Raw genomic sequence first — 20,663 nt, 5'->3', positions numbered from 1 at the left:
TAACATTGTATATTTAACCATCACATAAATCTTGAGAGATAGCTGACATTCATCCCAGGGACAAGGTCTGCTTTCTCCAGGTCACAGAGCTAGGACTAATCTTAGCTGCCATTTATTTAGATCTATCCTGTGTTTACAATTTTGCGTACACTGTGTTATTTAATCTGCACAGTAACCTTATGAGGTAGATGGTTTCAAATCCAGTTTTACAAATGAGGAACATGTGGTCAAGAGGTGTGAAGTAACTCCTCAAGATTATGCGGTGCGGGAGCCTAAGGGCACTGTGCTCAGAAGGTGCTGGGTCCAGAATTCAAGCCCAGTTTTTCTAGTACCCCCTTCTCCACATTGTATTAGGTGATACATAAAAGCAGACAGATATGACCTTAGTGACCAGTTGTTGCTTACACTTGACCTCACAGTCTCACGTGAGTTTGTAGCTGTTCCTGATGGTACAGTTCCTGCTAATATGTAAAGCAGAGGAGCCATGGGGTAGTTCCTGGGGCCAGGTCACTAGAAGATAAAGGGGAATAACCTTTAGCAGTGCAACAGATACTCCTATGCAAGAGGTGTGCCAACACTGACACGTGGATGTCACCTCCTTTTTTCTCTCACAGCTCCCACAACTGCAGCCATACTTGATCCCCTTGTTCTTTCTCTAAATCTCTCATTAAACATGAAGAAGTCAGCTTAAATGCCTAGTGTTCCATTATTGGAATGCTAAGCTTGTGGGAGTTATTTATATCCTACTGCTCAAGGTCATCGCCAAGGTCTGATTTTTCACACACAAAAAATTTTTGGAATAAATAGGCTAAGAAGGAAAAGTCACAGATACATTTGTAAATGTCAATTACTTACAATATTCATTCCCTCATTCCAGAAAATCAGCTAAAATCTGATACATGGGAAGGAGGAACGAGATATGAAAATCCAAGTATGGAAAACGATCAACCTGTGGTAGCTCCCTGAAAGCCAGTATGAAACAGAGATTGTCCCAGTGGTAATTGGCTAAATCTAAGTTAGCCAGATTCCTAGGGCAAAGAGTTTCTTTGCCTCATGAGCCAGGATGCTGAGTAAATGGGAGAGACAGTGTAGAGTGTTTTGGCTTTTCCATTTGACTTTTCCAGAATCCTAATTAAGGAGGTTGCAGATTCCATATAAATGGATCATTCTGCAATTGGTTGCCAAAATATTTGCACCTGGATCCAAATGGTAACCAACGGTTCTTGTAGACCAAGCTTCCAATTGGGATTGATCATTTTCTTTTCTGTGAGCCTAAAGAAATTTACTTTTAATCTTGTTTATGGACTCTAACATACCCTGCCAATATGCAATTATGAAACTGCTTTTTAAATGTATTTATTTTCAAGTCTTTCTTCTGAAGCAGATGCTTATTAAAATAAGTAGGGAAAGTGTTATATACTTTTTACTGTCCTTTTGATGCTGGTCTTTTGGGATTTTGAGAGCCAATGTGCTTTAATAGCTTGTCTTAGGGGAAAAAAATTGAAATTCTAAAAGGAATTTAAATGAGCAGAATTGATGCTTATCCAAAACTTGAGAGCAGCTACTAAAAGTTCAGATTGCAATCCTATTTTAGTACACCCCTGGCCTTTATTATCCATCATTCATTTCATGAAGAAAGAGCCTTGAATATCTTTCCTCCTCAGTCTTTACTCCTTGTTTTTATGCAGAAAAGTATGTTGCGAAAAGACCTTCAAACTCTCGTGACAGGAAGCTGATAAAATTGCATTAAAGAATCTAGCTCAAGAAGGGAAGCTTCTCAACACTATCCAAATAGTATCTGTAATTTCATATATGTTCCCTTTCCTCAAAAGCTCAGACAGATCAGACATTTCAGGTCACAGTTGAGAGTCACATCATCTAACATTGGCAAGTACTATCTCACCTTGAATTCTGTGGCCACATAAGTCATCTGATTTTGATGGTTAGAAATGCTGTGTAAGACAAGAAAGAATGCTGAACAAGGTCTTGCTACCAACTCTGCTTCTGATAAACTATAACCCTGGGCAAGTAACTGGCATAGCAAGCTTCAGAGTCCCATCCAATATGAAATGGGTATAAAAGTATACCCATTATATGCTCTAGGATGTTTTAAAATGAAGAAATACAATGTAAGAAAATGTTCTTTCAGCTTTTTAGAACAACATAGTAATATAAACCTAGATTTGGTTAATAATTATTTACTAACATCTTCTTCCTTTTGAGAATGGATTCATTTGGCTTTATTGTTTAGACCAAATGTCCTTTAGCCTGTTTCTGTTTTTGTAACTTTCATTTAATTTCGGGATACATGTGCAGGTTTGTTACATAGCTATATGTGTGTCATGGGGGGTTGTTTTAAAGATTATTTCATCACCCAAGTATTAAGCCAAGTACCCATTAGTTGTTTTTCCTGATCCTCTTCCTCCTCCCACTCTCCACCCTCTAATAGGCCCCAGAGTGTGTTGTTCTCCTCTATGTGTCCATGTGTTCTCATCATTTAGCTCTCATTCATAAGTAAGAACATGCAATATTTGGTTTTCTGTTCCTGCATTAGTTTGCTAAGGATAATGGCCTCCAGTTCCATCCATATCCCTGCAAAGGGCATGATCTCGTTCCTTTTATGGCTGCATAGTATTCCATGGTGTATATGTACCACCTCTTCTTTATCCAGCCTATCACTGATGGGCAGTTAAGTTGATTCTGTGTTTTTGCTGTTGTGGATAGTGCTACAGTGAACATAGGTGTACATGTGTCTTTGAAACAGAACAATTTGTATTCCATTGGGTATATACCCAGTAATGGGATGGCTGAGTCAAATGTTATTTGTGTCTCTAGGTCTTTGAGGAATCACCACACTGTTTTCCACAATGGTTGAACTAATTTACACTCCCACCAACAGTGTATAAGTGTTCCTTTTTCTCTACAACCTCACCAGCATCTGTTATTTTTTGACATTTTAGTAATAGCCATTCTGACTGGTGTGAATAGTATCTCACTGTGGTTTTGATTTGCGTTTCTCTAATGATCATTGATGTTGAGCTTTTTTTTCATATGATTATTGGCTGCATGTATGTCTTCTTTTGCAAAGTGTCTGTTCATGTCCTTAGCCCACTTTTTAATAGGGCTGTTTTTTTTTCTTGTAAATTTGCTTAAGTTCCTTATAGATACTGGATATTAGGCCTTTGTCAGATGCATAGTTTGCAAAAATTTCCTTCCATACAGTAGGTTGTTTGTTTACTCTGTTGATAGTTTATTTTGCTGTGCAGAAGCGCTTTAGTTTAATTAAATTCCATGTGTCAATTTTTGCTTTTGTTGCAATTGCTTTTGGCATCTTTGTCATGAAATCTTTTCCCATGGCTGTGTCCTGAATGGTATTGCCTACGTTGTCTTCTAGGGTTTTTATAGTCTTGGGTTTTGCATTTAAGTATTTAATCCATCTTAAGTTAATTTTTTTATGTTGCATAAGGAAGAGGTCCAGTTTCAATTTTCTGCTTATGATCAGCCAGTTATCCCAGTACTACTTATTGAATAGGGAATCCTATTGCTTCTTTTTGTCAGGTTTGTTGAAGATCAGATAGTTATAGATGTGCAGTCTTATTTCTGGATTCTCTATTCTGATCCATAGGTCTATGTGTCAGTTTTTGTACCAGTACCATTCTGTTTTTGTTACTAGACCCAGGTAGTATAGTTTGAAGTTGGGTAACATGATGCCTTCAGCCTTGTTCTTTTTGGCTATTTGGGCTCTTTTTTGTTTCATATAAATTTTAAAATAGTTTTTTCTACTTCCACATTGAGAAGAATCTCAGTGGTGGTTCAATAGGAATAACAGTGAATATATGAATTACTTTGGGCATTATGGCCATTTTAACAATATTGATTCGTCTTATCCATGAGTGTAGAATGTTTTTCTATTATTTGTGTCATTTCTGTTTTCTTTAGCAGTGGTTTGTGGTTCTCCTTGTAGAGATCTTTCACCTTCCTGGTTAGCTGTATTCCCTAGGCATTTATTCTTTTTGTGGCAGTTGTGAATGGGAGTTTGTTCCTGATTGTTGTTAATATTTAGGAATGCTAGTGATTTTTGCACATTGGTTTTGTATCCTGGGACTTTGCTGAAGTTATTTTTCAGCTTAAGAAGCTTTTGGGCTGAGACTATGGGGTTTTCTAGATGCAGGATCATGTTGTCTGCAAACAGGGATAGTTTGACTTCCTCTCTTCCTATTTGGATGCCCTTTATTTCTTTCTCTTGCCTGATTGCCCTGGCCATTGCTTCCAATACTATGTTGAATAGGAGTGCTGAGAGAGGGCATCCTTGTCTTGCACAAGTTTTCAATGCTTCCAGGTTTTGCCCATTCAATATGATGTTGGCTGTGGGTTTGTCATATATGTCTCTTATTATTTTGAAGTATGTTCCTTCAACACCTAGTTTGTTGAGAGTTTTTTAAACATGAATGGATGTTGAATTTTATCCAAAGACTTTCCTGCATCTATTGAGATAATCTGGTATTTTTTTCTTTAGTTCTGCTTATGTGATGAATCACATTTATTGATTTGCATATGTTGGACCAACCTTGCATCCCAGGGATAAAGCCTACTTGATCGTGGTGGATTAGCTTTCTGATGTGCTTCAGCCTATTTTAATTCCCTCTGTGATCTGTAATGAAACAGAATAAGAACACAGATAATATGCACATGTACTTGCTTTACTGCTGAAATAGAGAAACTCTGGCAACAGCTAGCTTTAGTTTAACAGTTTTACAATCTAAAGTCTTGAAAGACCAGAGTGAATTCCAAAATTGACCAAAAGTAGGGCTCAAGCTAAATATTTTCTCTTTTTTAGTTGTTTTTCTTGTTTTTTTTCTTCCCCAATTTATCTGCTCTCATTCATTTTTAGTCATGAAATGCCCTCTTTTCTAACTTCCTTTATTGACAGTAAATAAATATTTTTGAGTTCCTGTTAAGAGCTACACTGGGTAGATTTTAGGGAAAAACAGTGAATGAGATAAGCTTCTTCTGTTCCTCCCTTATGGATCTCATACTCTAATGTCAGCTATCAAAACCTGTGTGTTTCTTCTTAAAGGTTTATATAGGCAGGACTTGAAGCATGGCAAACTAAAAAGGCAAGCTAGTGGCTCAGAGGCACTGGAGTAGGGATCAAACAGTAGCTAGCAATTCAGATGTTAAATAAACTATGGGACCCTAAACAAACAAACGAATAATTAAAAACCCTGATGTGTTGTTTTATAATACTTCTATAAATTAGAAATATGCTCTAATAGTTTATTTTATAATACATAAAGCTTTGCAAAATAGGAAAAAGGCTTATCTGATAAAGAAAAATATTTTATAGAGTACTTTTTAAATACTATTTTTTAATTTTCAGACACATAAAATTTTAAAAAAGGAATGAAACATTTCCAAGAGGAAGGTTGGTTTAATAAATTAGATTCTTCTTCAAGTGCCATCTTCAACCTATAAATGACGCCACATTATATGAAAATAATTTTTAAAATTAGATTAAATATTCATCTCCATTATATTTTTATTATTTAGTACTGTCTCTTGTTTTCACACATTTTGCAAAGATAACCTTTCTCATACACTGTTGAAATTTCCAAAAGCTACAAATTATTTAAGTCTTAATTAGTAAAGCTTCAATATGGGAAATTTTCCTGTACATTCTGAAGCCAGTGGCCAACTTAATCAATTATGAACAGCCCTTGTTCCACTAGACAAAATATATTGAGTACCTTGTAGTATCAGGGAAGTTTTATTTCTTTTTTTTTGAAACCTGAAACAAATTTTAATACCGTCTCTTTAAATATTCACCATCATTTCTTATCAGATTAGAGCACAGCAGATGTGTCCAAATCTTTGTTTTATCTAGGTGAAAGGTGAACACATTTATAATAAATAAAAATTCACTGTGCCCTTATGTTGTCATTAAAGACATTTTTACTGTATAACCCTTCTTTTAAAAGTACCTAATTATGCATTTAAGGTCTTTTTCTATTTTAGTTTTATAGTATAAAATAATTGTCTTTTGCTTACAGCTAATATCTCAATATCTAATGACACCACACTGGCCCCAGAGTATTTGCCAACTATGTCTTCTACTGACATGGTAAGTGACTTACTATTTTAAATTACCTTCATACTGACTGCATATTGTATACTTGTTTATAATACTTATAATATATGATGTCTTCTACCATTCAGCAATTCTGGCATGAACACATACATAACAATTATTGACAGTGGAGGGACGGGAAAAAAAAAGCCACTTTCCTTTGCTCTAGTCAGCACTTTTTTTTTATTTGCCTTAAAAAAAGCTGAAGCCAATATTTACTTCTATAACATGCTTTTTAAAACTTCTTACGAATTTAACTGCCACATCGCATTAATTGTAACCTCGAAATATTTTCACAAGGGAAAATGTGAGAAGCTGGAAAATGAGAGCACAGTATCCTCTCTCTGTTTCTCGTATGGTTAAGAATTCTTACCAACCAAATGGTGCTGTGTTCTCTTCACTAAGAGTGATTGTAGCAGGACCTTTCCCCTGTCACTTAGAAAGGACTGTGCCTCTGTCACATGATATCCTTTCCCATGGCTGGTAACCAAGGATCTTTAGGAGACTGGAACTAAGCTTTAAAAATGAGCTGTTTTGCATGGAAGGTCACACACTGGAAGGAGGCTTTTGTATTGGAGAAAAAGGGGAAAGTGCTGTTTCAGACTTCCAATTGTGCTCCTTCTATGCTGAACATGGAATCTTACCAAAGAATATCAATCTTTCAGTTATAAAGACAGAAGCCATAATACCTTGTGTTGATAGAGTGCCCATCTCTCAGGAGACCCAGACATTTCTACAGATATTATGTAGTGAGTGCCCTAACATCCCTTTCAAAGATGATGTTTTGTATCTTTCCTGGGCAACTCTTATGTGACCCTCTTTTTTGTTTTTATATTCTATGGCTCTCTTGACTGCTTTTTTTGCTGTTAAAGTGTTCTCTGACTTTCCTCAAACTTACTTCTCTATTTCTTCCATGTTTGATGTTAGGTGTGTGAAAAAGTATGTGTATATGTTTTACCACATGCATACAGAAAGGAGTTCAACTTTCAGTCTTTCAACTGGTCAGCCTATTGCCTAAAAGGTCTTGCCTAAATACAGGGAAAACTGCCTCCTTCTAGATTTGAAAGAATTTTATTCAAAATTCTTATAGTAAAAATATAATTAATAAACTATAATTTAATAATATATATTTTAATTAAAATATAGCTAATATAGTTAATAAAAACATGTTAATTTGCAATAAATATTAGTGAAACACTCACTTCCACTGACTTAAAAAAAGAAATTGTTATCTAACTTAATTCTTTTTGTAACTAATCAAGGGAATCATTAAAATTAATGAACTTTTAAGACCTGTCTTTGGGCAAGTCCTGGCAGAAACTCCAGTAACTGATATGTATTAAAACAAAATGTCACAATAAGGTTCTTGAAAAAAAAATGGAAGTTCTGATTGACTTCTAGTATGACTGTGATAGAGACATAGAGGCATAATGTCATTTCAACTTAGCTACTATTTATAGAACACCTACTAGAGACCACATGTGTTACATATATTCTCATCATTGTAGACCTTAATATGTACTATAACCATCAACATAAACTACCAGGGTTAATTACTTCTATTTTATACATGAGAGAAACTGAAGCTCCAGAGGGTAAATCACCTTTCTTGCTTTAGGTCACATAGCCATATATTAGTAGAACAAAGATTTGAAGTGAAGTCTGGGTGGTTCTTAGACTGGTGCCATTCCTAGTATACCATGATGCTTCAATGTACACAAATGGCAATGTTTACCCTTCCAGTTCCTATAGATGCCCCATATTCCAGGGCAGCAATCCCTTCGTATGCCTCAATTGCATACCTTAATTAAAATGTGAAGGTGCTATGTTCAGCACCTCTAGGGAAAGAAGTTAGGAGAAAAAATGTGTGTGTGTGTGTGTGTGTGTGTGTGTGTGTGGTCATGAAGGCCAACTTTTATTTTATCCTTCATTTCTCCTTTTTCATTCATATCATTACCCGTATTTATATGTTGTGTATACACACACATACAATATAGGTAAATGACTCAGAAATGAGTTTTAAACAAATATGATTTATTACCATCAATCATAATGATCAATTATTGAGGCACCTACTAGGTGCCAGACTCTTCACAGTAATAGTCTATAATTCTCACAATCACTTTATGAGTTATTAGATGTTACCCCTATTTTGTAGATGAAACAGAGACTTAGAAAAGTTAACTGACCTCCCAAAGACCATACATATTACAAGTATATGGTAAAATGAGGATTTGAACTCAGGGTTTTCTGCCTCTAGAATCTGCCTTATTTCTATTCTTTCAGGAAGCAGCATAGTGTTTTATGTAGGGGAACTCACAGATATTGTGTCAGACTGCCTGGTTCAAGTGCAGGGCTCCATGACTTAAAAAGCTGTGGAACCTTCTTAGTTTCTTAGTTTCCCATCTGCAACATTGGGATGGTAATAGTACTTATCTCAAAGGTACTGTAAGTGTCAACGTAATAGATAGGCAGAACTTAGCATAGTGGATGGCATGTAGTCATCTCTCAGTCAGTGTTAGGTATTGTTACTGTTCTTTCCAGGTATTATCATTTGATTAGGTCATGCAGCCTTCATAACTCAGAAGTTTAATGGAGAGAGGAAATTGGGAAGCCCATCTTCTGAGAGGCTATTGCGTCCTCCGTCTGCTTGGTTATGCTAGCCGGCTCTCCTATCCTGAACCTTTCCTAGGACACACAGTCATCAGGACTTAATTTTCCTTTTTTCATTTCAGCCATAATTAGATTGTGAGAGAAGGTACAGGAAAAGTGACATGCATCCCCTGGAGCCAGCAAGGCTTGCTCTCACAGGCCTTCAGTACATCCTGTCAGATGAAGGAAGGTCTTTTCCCTTCAGCTTCACTAGCATGAAGACAAGCTTTCTTTTTCATGGTGGTAGGGATATGTTTCAGGGAAAAGAGCAGGAGAGAGGGGTATTAGAGCATTTAAACAGAGATTAGAACTCTAGGATAACTATGTCTCAAGATAAAAAGGCAGGTTTTAGAATTTCCATTTATTGTTGGAATGGTGTCTTTATTTCTTCTCACTTTCTCCAATTTTTCTATAGATTTCTTGCTTGGTATACCCCTTTAACTTGCAAACCAAATTCCTTAAAATGTTCCTGTAAACCTTTAAAATTAGCCACAGCTTGTTCACACTGTATCTAGTTAATGAGCATTAATACCTGTTGGCTTGCAGTTTCCAGCTCTCAGAGTGTGAGACACCAGATTTCAAAATCAAATGTCAGTTTCTTCTGAAGAAGTGATTGAAAGGATCAGTTAGTATTTTGTTTTTCCACATCAGATTCCTTTTTTTTAAATTGAGGCGTACCTTAAAATACACAGTTCTGAAGTATTCATTGAAATGAGTTTTGATGGTTGTAACTACTATCCAAACAAGATACAGGACATTTCCATTACACCGGAAGGTCCCATGGAATGCTGTATTTTGTTTGATACCCTAGCTTTCTTTTGGGGGGATCTTTCTTTGCCCAAATACTCTGCCCCTAGCCTTCAGATGGCAGACACCTGAGCCCTTTCCAAAGTGGTTGAATGCCTCAGAGAAGTTTCTGTCAGCTCTGCTTCTCTGCCTCCCATCTTAAGAAAGTGGCTTCCTTACACTTAAGAGAGGCTCCATGTATATAAGGGGGAACTCTTTTAGCTTTCCTGTCCAACCCCCAGTCTTTCGTGTATTACCCATGCACTTGGCAAAGACCGTGAGAAAAGTTGGTGAGTGGATGCAGACTTGATCTATGCCTAGGACTCCTCTGAATTCTGCTCTGTCACCCCAGTCTGCATGTAGCCATTAAAAATTCATTAAATAGAAAAATTAGTTGGGCATGATGGCACACACCTGTAGGGTTACAGTGAGCTACAATCATGCCACTGCACTCCAGACTGAGCAATAGAGTGAGACTATGTATTAATATCTTAAAAATAAATAAATAATAAAATAAAAAATGTTTGATTTTTTTCCTCATCTTAATGGTGAGTTTTTTAAAACTATGATTTTTATAGGGTATCTAGCTTGCTTTGGTTGTTAGGATGGGAGTGATGGCCTCTCACAATTTTCTATAATCCCAATCACAAGCAGAACAACCAGTTTATCTTGATGTCTTATAATGGTACAGACAACTGTAACTCAAATGCATGCTGTAGATGATAAGGTAAGATTTCAGATTACTGCAAATCTGGCTCACCACTGTGGGGGAAAAAACTCTAAATAAGTACATCAACAACTTAACCTTGAGGCTTTTATTGGTGGTATCACTCTCATTTATATTTTTAAAAGCACATATTTTATCAGTCAGTACTCAAAAGGGCTACAGCACGTCCTCAGATTACACCATTTCATTATAACGTTGATGAAAAAAAGAGAAATTGACTCTCAGGCTACTGCCTATGTGGAGTTTGCATGTTCTTCTCATGTCTGCATGGGTTTTCACTAGGCACTCTGGTTTCCTTCCACATCCCAAACACATGCATATTAGGTTCATTGGCGTGTCTTAATTTCCCAGTCAGACTGAGTGTGGGTGTGTGTGTGACTGCACCCTGTGATGGGATAGTGTCCTGTCTAGGGATAGTTCCTGACTTGCACCCTGAGCTGCCGGGATAGGCTCTGACCACTCACAACCCTGACCTGGAATGATAATAATTATCTTACTTATTTTTACTAATCTTTCTTAAATGTATGTATAGCTCACATTTATTTTAACATTTAATATTAGAAATGTTTTGATCTTTATTTAGAAGTTTGGTGATGTTTTTGTGACCAAGAATATGCCATAGGGACTTAACTCTTGCTTATAGTGATTAGCCTATGGTAAAACTGGGTGGTTATACATCATTTTGCTTAAAGTTGCAGTTTCCATGAACCTATTGATGACAGTGAGGATCTACTGTAATACAGAACCTTTAATTATTATTTTTATTATTATTATTACTTATTATACTACCCAGAGATGCTGTTAATCATGGGACTAAGAACCTTCATGATGATTCTAGGAATTAACATTCATTTCATGGGAAATGGAATGTCATATTAATATTCTTGTGCAAAGCATCCTTGTGATTTTCTCCCACCGAGAAAGTCAAGTGTAAAAACCATTCTGTCCTTAAATCTCCTTGAAGATTACACATTCCTACTTTTAAAAGTATTACGTAAAATTTTAAATATGCACTAAAATAGAATAAAGCAGTGAAGCCCCATATACGCATCACCTAGCCTCAATGGCTTTGAACATTTTGTCCATCCTGTCTCATATTATCCCTCACTTTTTCCTTTAGGGAGGATACTGTGGTCTTTTAAATTTTAAAATAAATCCTTTGGTATGCATTCTACTTTTCAGAAATGCGAGCAGATCCACTCAGTATAACAGGGGAATTCTCTTGAAAAAGATATCTCAAAAAATAGATTGAAATCTCTTTTCATGAGATTTACCACAGTTAAGATCCTCAGCAACTTGATCATTTTCTTTAAATCTTTTTCCCCCAGTACCCATTTACCTAAACAATCTGCTTCAGCCCATCTGGTCTATTCACTGTTAGATCCCCACACAGGTGAGCATTCAGTAAGTCTTTAAAATTGAATGAAGCATTGTATGTTCCCATATCAGCATCTTTGCTCTTGATGTCTCTCTCTCTAATACTTTACCTCTTTTTTGCTGCCAGTGCAGAAAGAAATGCACATCTAAAGTTTGTCGCTTTTATTCCCTTTTGTTACAGTTTTGCTGTCCTTCTACTCTTACTCCTGCTGCCCTTTGAATATGAGAGTTCTGCAAAAACCAGTCCTTCTTTTAGGGCTTAGTTTACATTTTGTTTTCTCTGTACACAATGAAGATGATTATTCCCTCTTCTGACCATCTGATCTTCATACCACTCATTTAGATACTTCCTTTTACTGGGTTATATTATTAGTTAATATTTAAGTTAACATACTTTATTTCTCTAGGGAAAGTTTTAAAAGTTGTTGTTTTATTTATCTTTATTTTACCTGTAAATGTTACATTCGTTCATTCATGCACTTAGGTCTCAGTGCATTTTCTATTTTCCTGTGGCCACATTTTTCTATTTTCTAGACGTGACTGTTAACTCAAAATATTCTATATCGAATTGAAATAGTTTTGCCAGATTTAGCAAACAAAAATAAAACATGCCCAGTTAAAGATGAATTTTAAATAAATATTGAATAATTTTAGTATAAATATGTCCTAAATGTTACATATGAAACACTTCTACTGAAAATACTATTTGTTGTTTACCTGAAATTCAAATGTAACTGGGCATCCTACATTTTACCCAGCAACTCTAAATTGAAAGTTTATTTTAATTTAATTTTGTCTTCCAGATAAAAAGAGTAGATAAATTGGTAGATATCTTCCTTGAATATGTCATATATTCCAGACATGATGACAGATTTCGTTTGTTCAATCAACAATGATTTCTTCAGTGCCTAATGTATCCCAAATTGAATTCTGCTACTGTCTTGCTCTGATCTTTTCTTTTTTTTCCTTATTGATGCACAGTCCCTTTGGTCCTCAGGCACCATACATTTATCATTTTTAGCTTTTATCCATCCTTAGTCAAAACAGTTACTAAGTCCTGGGGCATATCTCTCTCTCTCTCTCTCTCTCGCTTTCTCCGTCCCTCTCTCTTCCTCCCTCCCTCTCTCTCTCTCCTTTCTCCATTCTTGCATTTCCCATCAATCTCTTTTCCTTTTCATCCCCATAACCAGATTATTTCTCATCCACCATAAACACCTCAAAAGTTTTTGCCAACCCCAAAGAACTTGCCTTAACCTTGCAATTTGCATATTCTAACCTATTCTTTTGTTATAGTATTTCTTGAAAAAGTAGTCTGTAATTGCCGTTGCAATTTTTTCACTCCCACGCATTTCTCAGCTCATTGTACTTCTTTTACCCATCACTCTGATGACTTTTTCGTAGTGTTTTGTGGTATCTTCACTTCCATTGTGGATACCCTAGATGTTTTACACTCTTTTTTCCTGCACATTTTTCCCTTGTAGTTTTATTGTCTTACAACTCCAATGATCAGCTCTTTCCTGATGACTCCTAAGTAGATGTCTCTAAACTTGACATCTCTCCTAGATCCAGGTCTCAGACCCACTAGATATCTCTCTGAATATTTTCAAACTTACAACAGTGAATATTGAGGAAGCTACAATATAATTGTAATAAAACATTACACGCATCATAAGGAAAACAGATAATGTGCTAAGAGAATTCTAACAGGCAGAAAGGACTTCTGAGATTGTGTTCCCATTTGTCTTGTTCTTTGTTTTCTTCAGAGACAGGATTTTGCTCTGTTGCCCAGGCTGGCATATAGCGGCACAATCATAGCTCACTGTAACATCAAACTCCTGGGCTGAAGTGATCCTCCTGCCTCAGTCTCCAGAGTAGCTAGGACCACAGGCATGCACCACTTAGCCTGGCTAATTAAAAAAAAAATTAATGGAGATGAGGTCTTGCTATGTTGCCCAGGCTAGTCTCAAATTCCTGGTTTCAAGTGCTCCTCCTGCCTTGGCCTCCCTAAGTGCTGGATTACAGATGTGAGCCACCATGCCAGTACTGGCTTGTTCTTAAAGTTCTGATTTAACCGTTTAACCAGTATGTATAGAATTTTGCATAGGAAATAAAGATCAAAACCATAGAGATGTGAGAACCACTTGTAAGGGCTAGAGGGCAGTAGCAGTGAGATGAGTTAAGGGTCTCCTGCATTAAGGCCAGAGGAGACAATAGTGGCTTGAACATCAGGCATAGCAGTGGTCATAGGTAAGTTTGTTGGTGAAATGGACCCTGCCTGAAGTTTTATGGAATTAACCTTCACTGACATCAGCTTATATGGAACAATAACATTGAAATAATACAGATAATATAGATGTACTTTCAGTGATATCTAAATAGAATTGTTTATTAGCTAGAATTTAAGTTTTATGGGAGTAGGAAACTTTGTATTCTGAAATGCCAAATATGCTGAGATATATGCATGCCACCTACAGTTTTTATACTGAAGTCCTTAATGAAAGGTGGTATTTGGATACTCAAGTTTCTGGATAGTGGTACAAAGAATCATTTGAGGCTTACAAAATAGTGATCATTTGGCATTTTAAGTTGATGTAAGCAAGAAGACATGTCTGTCATTTCATGTACATCTGTATAGTCTTCACCTCAACCTGAATCTCTGTAAGAAAATCAATAGAACTTCCTGTCAGGATTGCTTTAATACAACTTATCTGTGGGCAACTCTAGTTATAGAGAAGAATTCTGCTGGTATTAAAGTGCTGAAGTGAAATTATGTTAAATTTTTGCTGACTTTAAAACAAAGAAACCTGTTAGCTATTATGACTTCTAAACTTTAAATGTATGCTGCTATAAACATCCATATGCAGAAACCTCAAAAACAAAATGAGATATGATTAATCACCTTTCAGAAGCAGAGTTTGATAAAAGCAAGAATGCAGTTCAGCTGTTTACAAGTTGAAACTTCTATAGGAAAAATATTTCAGGGAAAGATATATAGTTTGTTTTTTATTGACTTATGTAAGCACTTTACCTTTTGAGCTCTATAAAAAATTGAACTGTTTCTGGGAAGAGATTCTTCTTTTATGACTATATTACTCATATCATGACAATTCATTGAATAGTAAAAGACATTGATGATGTGTTTGGTGTGAGGTAGAACTCTTGTCTTCAAAGGACAGGAGAAATTTATCTTTCCACATTTATTTGCAAGGTGTTTTCAAATAACTCTTCTGATAGCGTATGACATATCCATTAGCCCTGGACCTAAGAGGAGTAAGTTATGGGTATTTAGAATGTTTCTAAGCTGAGACACCCAGTCCCTTCCACCCAACCACATTGGCATCCATTTAGATAGGTACAATTTTGAAAATCTTTCCCCAGGAAAGAGCCAGATTGTCACAGTATGCAAGAAAGTGTTGTGCATAGCAAAAGAAACTTAGTTAAAGGATATTTAAGAAGATTCAAATATCAGTATAAGGGCGACCTGTGCAGAAATTTTATTAAGCAAGGGGATGAGCAACCAGGAGACTGCTTGTCACATAAAATGTTCAGGCAGAGAATGAATGTTCATCTTTCAGGACTATTGAATACTAAAGGTGATAAATCTGATTAAATCATCCAAGTTTCCTCCAAACTCTGATATTTTAGAAAAAGTTTCTTAGGCTTAGAGGCCATTAACTTTTGGCTGACTGGTAATTCAAGTAAGTCGGCTGTTATAGAAGCCGACTTACTTGGGATTTGAGGTGCGTGTGACTTTATTGAGACAGTGGTCTCAATAAAAACAGATTGAGAGAAGCAGTATAAGACAGGGAAGGAGTTAAACAAGGATATGGTTTCAGCTGAGTTTTGCTTCAGCCTGATCCCGTGGGAGCTCTGGAGCATAAATTGTACATAGAGTTGCTCTCACCTGGAGACGAAGAGGGTATAGTTTTAGGCCCCGGTTAGTATTAGTCAGTAATCGGCTATGAGAGGGCACTACATTGCAGGTGAGGTGGCTCTTAAATGGCTAATGGCAGTTCTCTAGAGAAGAAGACAGCTGTGAATTAAGAGCAGCTAGTACTCAGAGCAACTGGGGGATGGGTGTGCTGGCCCTATCTACTATGCTAGCAAAAGGATTGTCCTATGTATTAGAAACACAAAATAGGAACAAGAGTGAGCTGCTAGAGGGAAGCACAGCACTGACCCCACAACAGCCATACATGAAAACTGACCATATGTTTGAGGCCATGTAACATGGAGATGGATATTCCATACACAACTACATAGCCTTAAAGGCATCACAGCACATACAAAGAACAGATGCTCATAATGCTGACCTAGAGTCAAGAAGAAAAAAATCTATACTTTATTAGAATATGCAATTGAAAAAGCAGGGACCATCCACATTTTTATACTTTAATTGCTTAAATCACCAGTCCCTAGTTATTTAGAAAAGAAACAGAATAGTTGTGAAAGTGCTCGGTGAGTAATTAACCTATTACAACTTTTAGAGCATTAACCATAGGGCCATCAGGTAGACACGTAAGAAGCTGTGCGTTACAAAGGTAAGTACTTTAGAAAAAGGAAAGTGTTTTAGAGAGTCTTACATTTTGAGACTTAGAATATTAATGTGTCTCAGTTTACTCTCAGGAAGGTGTGCAGGAAAGAAGTACTTTGTGGTTTCTGTTGAACAAGTGGGCGATTTTAAGGCTGTTGCCCAAACTAGGTAACAAATTGCATCATTCTCATTGTATTTTCAACAATTGCCACCCTCTTGGCCCATCTTATCTGTTATTCCATGAACACCTCATCAAGTTTCACCCTCCAGTGCTTATTTTCAAACTGTTTTACAGAAACTTTTGGTATAAATCCTATAGCTCATCAAGTATCAAAGGCTGCTTTTTATATGTCAATGTTCTCTAGAAAAATTTTAATGTTTTTCTTCTTCAGTACCATAATACTACCTTTGACTGGGCATTTTTGTCGAAGAAGGAGTGTTTGAAATATGGAGGAAACCTCGTCGGGAACAACTGTAATTTTGTTCCTGATATCACACTCATGTCTTTTATCCTCTTCTTGGGAACCTACACCTCTTCCATGGCTCTGAAAAAATTCAAAACTAGTCCTTATTTTCCAACCACAGTAAGTACCTGAACTTTAAATAGTTTTCATTGGATTTACACTGTATCAACAATAATACAACTTAACAAGGTGAAAAAGGCACCTGTAATTCAATGTGTCCAATATAATTTTGTGCGTTTTAAAAATTACACTTCAATCTTTGTTCATGTGCATACTTATTAACATTAAGTCTAGTCAAGCTTTGGAAAACCTTCCAAGGACTTTCTCACATAATTCTGTCATATACCTCTCATAATTCTGAATATGCTGAAAGGGAAAAAAATGAGATGAATTATATTTAAAAATGCATGAGTGAAGAAAAATACCTTTTAAATTCATTGTGTTTAAGTACATAATCAAAAACTCTTCGTGTTCATCAGGAATTTCCATGTTGTAGAATTTCTTCAGCAGCTGTACATTTGAGTATTTTAGTACTTGAATTATGGGTTGTGGGAGTAACTTAAATTGTGTTGTTACACAAGTATTGGTATAAGATATGACTGTCATATGAGCCAAACTTTCCTTCCCGTAATGATGAATGCCGTAGTACAGAGAAACAGATAATTAAACTGGGTTGTGCAAACATCCTGTCTCCCATTAAAATGCCTGAGTGAGCTTAGTCCAAACTGTGGGTTCATGGAGATGCTATAAGAAAAGACTAATATTTAGTTAATGGCATTTTGGTTTTTTGCCTGCAGAATCAAACTAAGATAATCCTTTGCTTTACAGTTCAGTTCTTAGTGTTTAGGATGTCAGTATTTCTTAGGCAATCTTGATTACACCTGATTTATATCAGTGACCTGCTCTGTACAGCTGACATCTCATGAAACAGCTCTTCTTGCATTATATGTAAAAGGAATGGAAGAATTTTAAAATATGAGATGCACTTGATGAAATTCCTTTTTCCAACTCCTAGGAAATGAAAATATATTTACTTTCACCTAGAAAATTTTTGACTCTCTGATTCTTCTTACAAAATTGAAAATAAACAGAAGGGTTGATAATGAAATGTCTAGAAGTAGATAGCCCAAGGAATGAAAAATTTCCACAAAGTGAAATTTAGAAAGAAGCATTCAACTTAGTCTGCTTAACATGGGCATTACAAGCTGGTGATCCACAGGCAGAAAGAATTCAACCCACAGCCATTCTTTGTTTAGCCCACAGTGTGTATACACACAAAAAAACACACACTCTCTCTCTTACTTGAGGCTTTTGGTAGAATCTGTACTTTGCAGATAGTTACTGTTTTCCCAGCTCTGTGTTGTCTAAGAATTGGCTGTTTCATGCATTCAGATTAACTGCCTGTTCTTAAAGACACTGGGAAATGTGCTTTCTTGATACACCTCTTCAACTGTATGAGTTTTGGGTAGAACAGATTCCTGGGTAAAAGTCTTTGAGGACAATTTTTTTTTCTCTTGAGGTTTTTCCTTCTTAATAAGTAATTTATTGGGCATCTTGGATTTTGTTTGTTTGTATTTTTGGCTTATACTTTGTAAATCATCACCACCTGCCAAAGTCTGATATAATTTAAGTATAGTAAGTAGAAAAGTGGAAAATTTGTGAAGCACTTATAAGTCATAATTTGCAAAATAAACTAGTTTCAACTTTGAGATGAATGGAGATCCTTTTCTAAATTTTAAAATCTTAATTGACCAATAATAATGTAAACTATGTATTTCTGGAGTACAATGTGACATATGTATATGTTGTGGAATGATTAAATCAAGCTAATTAACATATCCATTACCTCACATACTTATTTTTTTGTGATGAGAACATTTAAAACCTACTCTTTTAGCAATTTTAAAATAGACAACACATTATTATTAGCTATAGTCATCATGCTGTGCAGTGGATCTCGAAGACATATTCCTCTTGTCTGATACTTTGTACCCTTTGACCAATATCCTCCCATTCCCCGCCTCCAGTAGGCACCATTCTACTGTCTACTTATATGAGTTTGACATTTTAGGTTTCACGTATAAGTGAGGTCATGTAGTATCTGTCTGTCTGTGCTTGGCTCATTTCACTTCACATAATGTCTTCCAGGTTTATCCAAATTATTGCTAATGACAGAATTTCCTTTGTTTTATGGCTGGATAGTATTCCACTGTTTATATGTGCCACATTTTCTTTATTCATCTGTTGATGAACACTTAGGCTGATTCCATATCTTGGCTATTGTGAATAATGCTACAAAGAACATGAGAGTGTTGACATCTCTTTGAGATCATGATTTCATTTCTTTTGGATACATACACAGAAGTAGGGTTGCTGGATCATATAGTAGTTCTGGTTTTTATTTTTTGGGGGAAACTTTCATACTGTTTTCTGTAATGGCTGTTCTAATTTACGTTCCCACCAACAGTGTACAAGGGTTACCTTTTCTCCACATCATCACCAACACTTATCTTTTGTCTTTTTGATAATAACCATCCCAACAGGTGTGAGGTCATATCTCATTGTGGATGTAATTTGTAGTTCCCTGATACTTCATGATGTTGAGCATTTTTTCATTTATCTTTTGGCCATTTATGTTTCTTCTTTTGCAAAACATCTATTCAGGTCCTCTGTCTATTTATTAGGTGAATTGCTGTTCAGTTTTAGTTTGATGCAATCCTGTTTGTCTATGTTTGCTTTTGTTGTCAAAAAATAACCTTATGTTGAAGTGTAATGTTAGGTTATTTGATATTAACAATAATCTTTGCCCAGACTAATGTCATGGAGCTTTTCCTTTATGTTTTCTTTTAATAATTTTACAGTTTCAGGTCTTATATTTAAGTCTTTAATCTCTGGCTATTTTCTTTTTTTGTATTTTTAGTAGAGACAGGATTTCACCATCTTGGCCAGGCTGGTCTTGAACTCCTGACCTCGTGACCCACTCGCCTTGGCCTCCCAAAGTGCCGGGATTACAGGTGTGAGCCACCCTGCCTGGCCTTAATCCATTTTGAATTGATTATTGTATATGGTATGAGATGAGGGTCTAATTTCATTATTCTGCATGTTGATATCTAGTTCTCCTAGCACTATTTATTGAAGAGACTGCTGTTACCCCATTGTGTGTTCTTGGCATCTTTGTTGAAAATCAGTTGGCCATAAATGCATGGATTTATTCCTGGACTCTGTTCTATCCCATTGGTCTGGATGTCTGTTTTTCTACCAGTACCATCCTGTTTTGATTACTATAGTTTTGTAGTAGATTAGTGTGATGCTTCCAGCTTTCTTCTTTTTGCTCAAGATTGGTTTGGCTATTTGGGGTCTTTTGTGATTTGATACAAATTTTAGGATTACTTTTTTTATTTGTGTAAAACATATCATTGGAATTTGGATAGGGTTTGCTTTGCATCAGTAGATTGCTTTGGTAGTATGGACTTTTTAATAATACCAATTCTTCAAATTCATGAATACAGGATATCTTTCCATTTACTCCTGTCTTCAATATCTTTCATCAAATCTTTATAATTTTCGAAGTATAGCACATTCACCTCCCCGGTTAAATTTGTTCTTAAATGTTTTATTCTTTTGTAGCTATTGTAAGTGGGATTGTGATTTTTTTTCAGATAGGTTGTTGTTGGTCTATAGAAACACTACTGAATTGTATGTTGATTTTATATTCTGCAACTTTACTTAATTTTTTTATTACTTCTAAAATTTTTTTGGTGGAGTCTTTATGTAAGATCATGTTGTCTGCTAACAGAGACAATTTAACTTCTTCCTTTCCTTCCTTTCATAGGTTATATGTGTCTAGGAATTTACCCATTTCTTCTAGGTTATTTAGTTTGTTGTTGTATAATTGTTCATAAGTATCTCTTAGAGTTTTTTTTATTTCCTTGTTATCAGGTGTAATGTCTCTTTTTAATCACTGAATTTATTTATTTCAGTCTTCTTTTTTTTTTA

At 35.8% G+C, this 20,663-nt stretch overlaps 1 protein-coding gene across 3 annotated transcripts in view; it reads left to right on the top strand.

The window, feature by feature from the left end:
* The window catches only part of SLC4A4 (solute carrier family 4 member 4), a 383,761-nt gene that overhangs the window by 292,906 nt on the left and 70,192 nt on the right, over positions 1 to 20,663 (top strand). For all 3 annotated transcript variants that reach the window (XM_055111447.2, XM_063603791.1, XM_055111446.2), the window contains exons 15-16: positions 6,051 to 6,121; positions 16,596 to 16,787. In XM_055111447.2, the coding sequence (XP_054967422.1) occupies positions 6,051 to 6,121; positions 16,596 to 16,787 (263 nt within the window). The remainder of the gene's footprint in view (positions 1 to 6,050; positions 6,122 to 16,595; positions 16,788 to 20,663) is intronic.

Source organism: Pan paniscus, chromosome 3, assembly GCF_029289425.2.
Source record: "Pan paniscus chromosome 3, NHGRI_mPanPan1-v2.0_pri, whole genome shotgun sequence".
NCBI classification, from domain to species: domain Eukaryota; kingdom Metazoa; phylum Chordata; class Mammalia; order Primates; family Hominidae; genus Pan; species Pan paniscus.
Note: the sequence above shows the minus strand (reverse complement) of the source record. Positions and strands in the feature narration are given on the sequence as shown.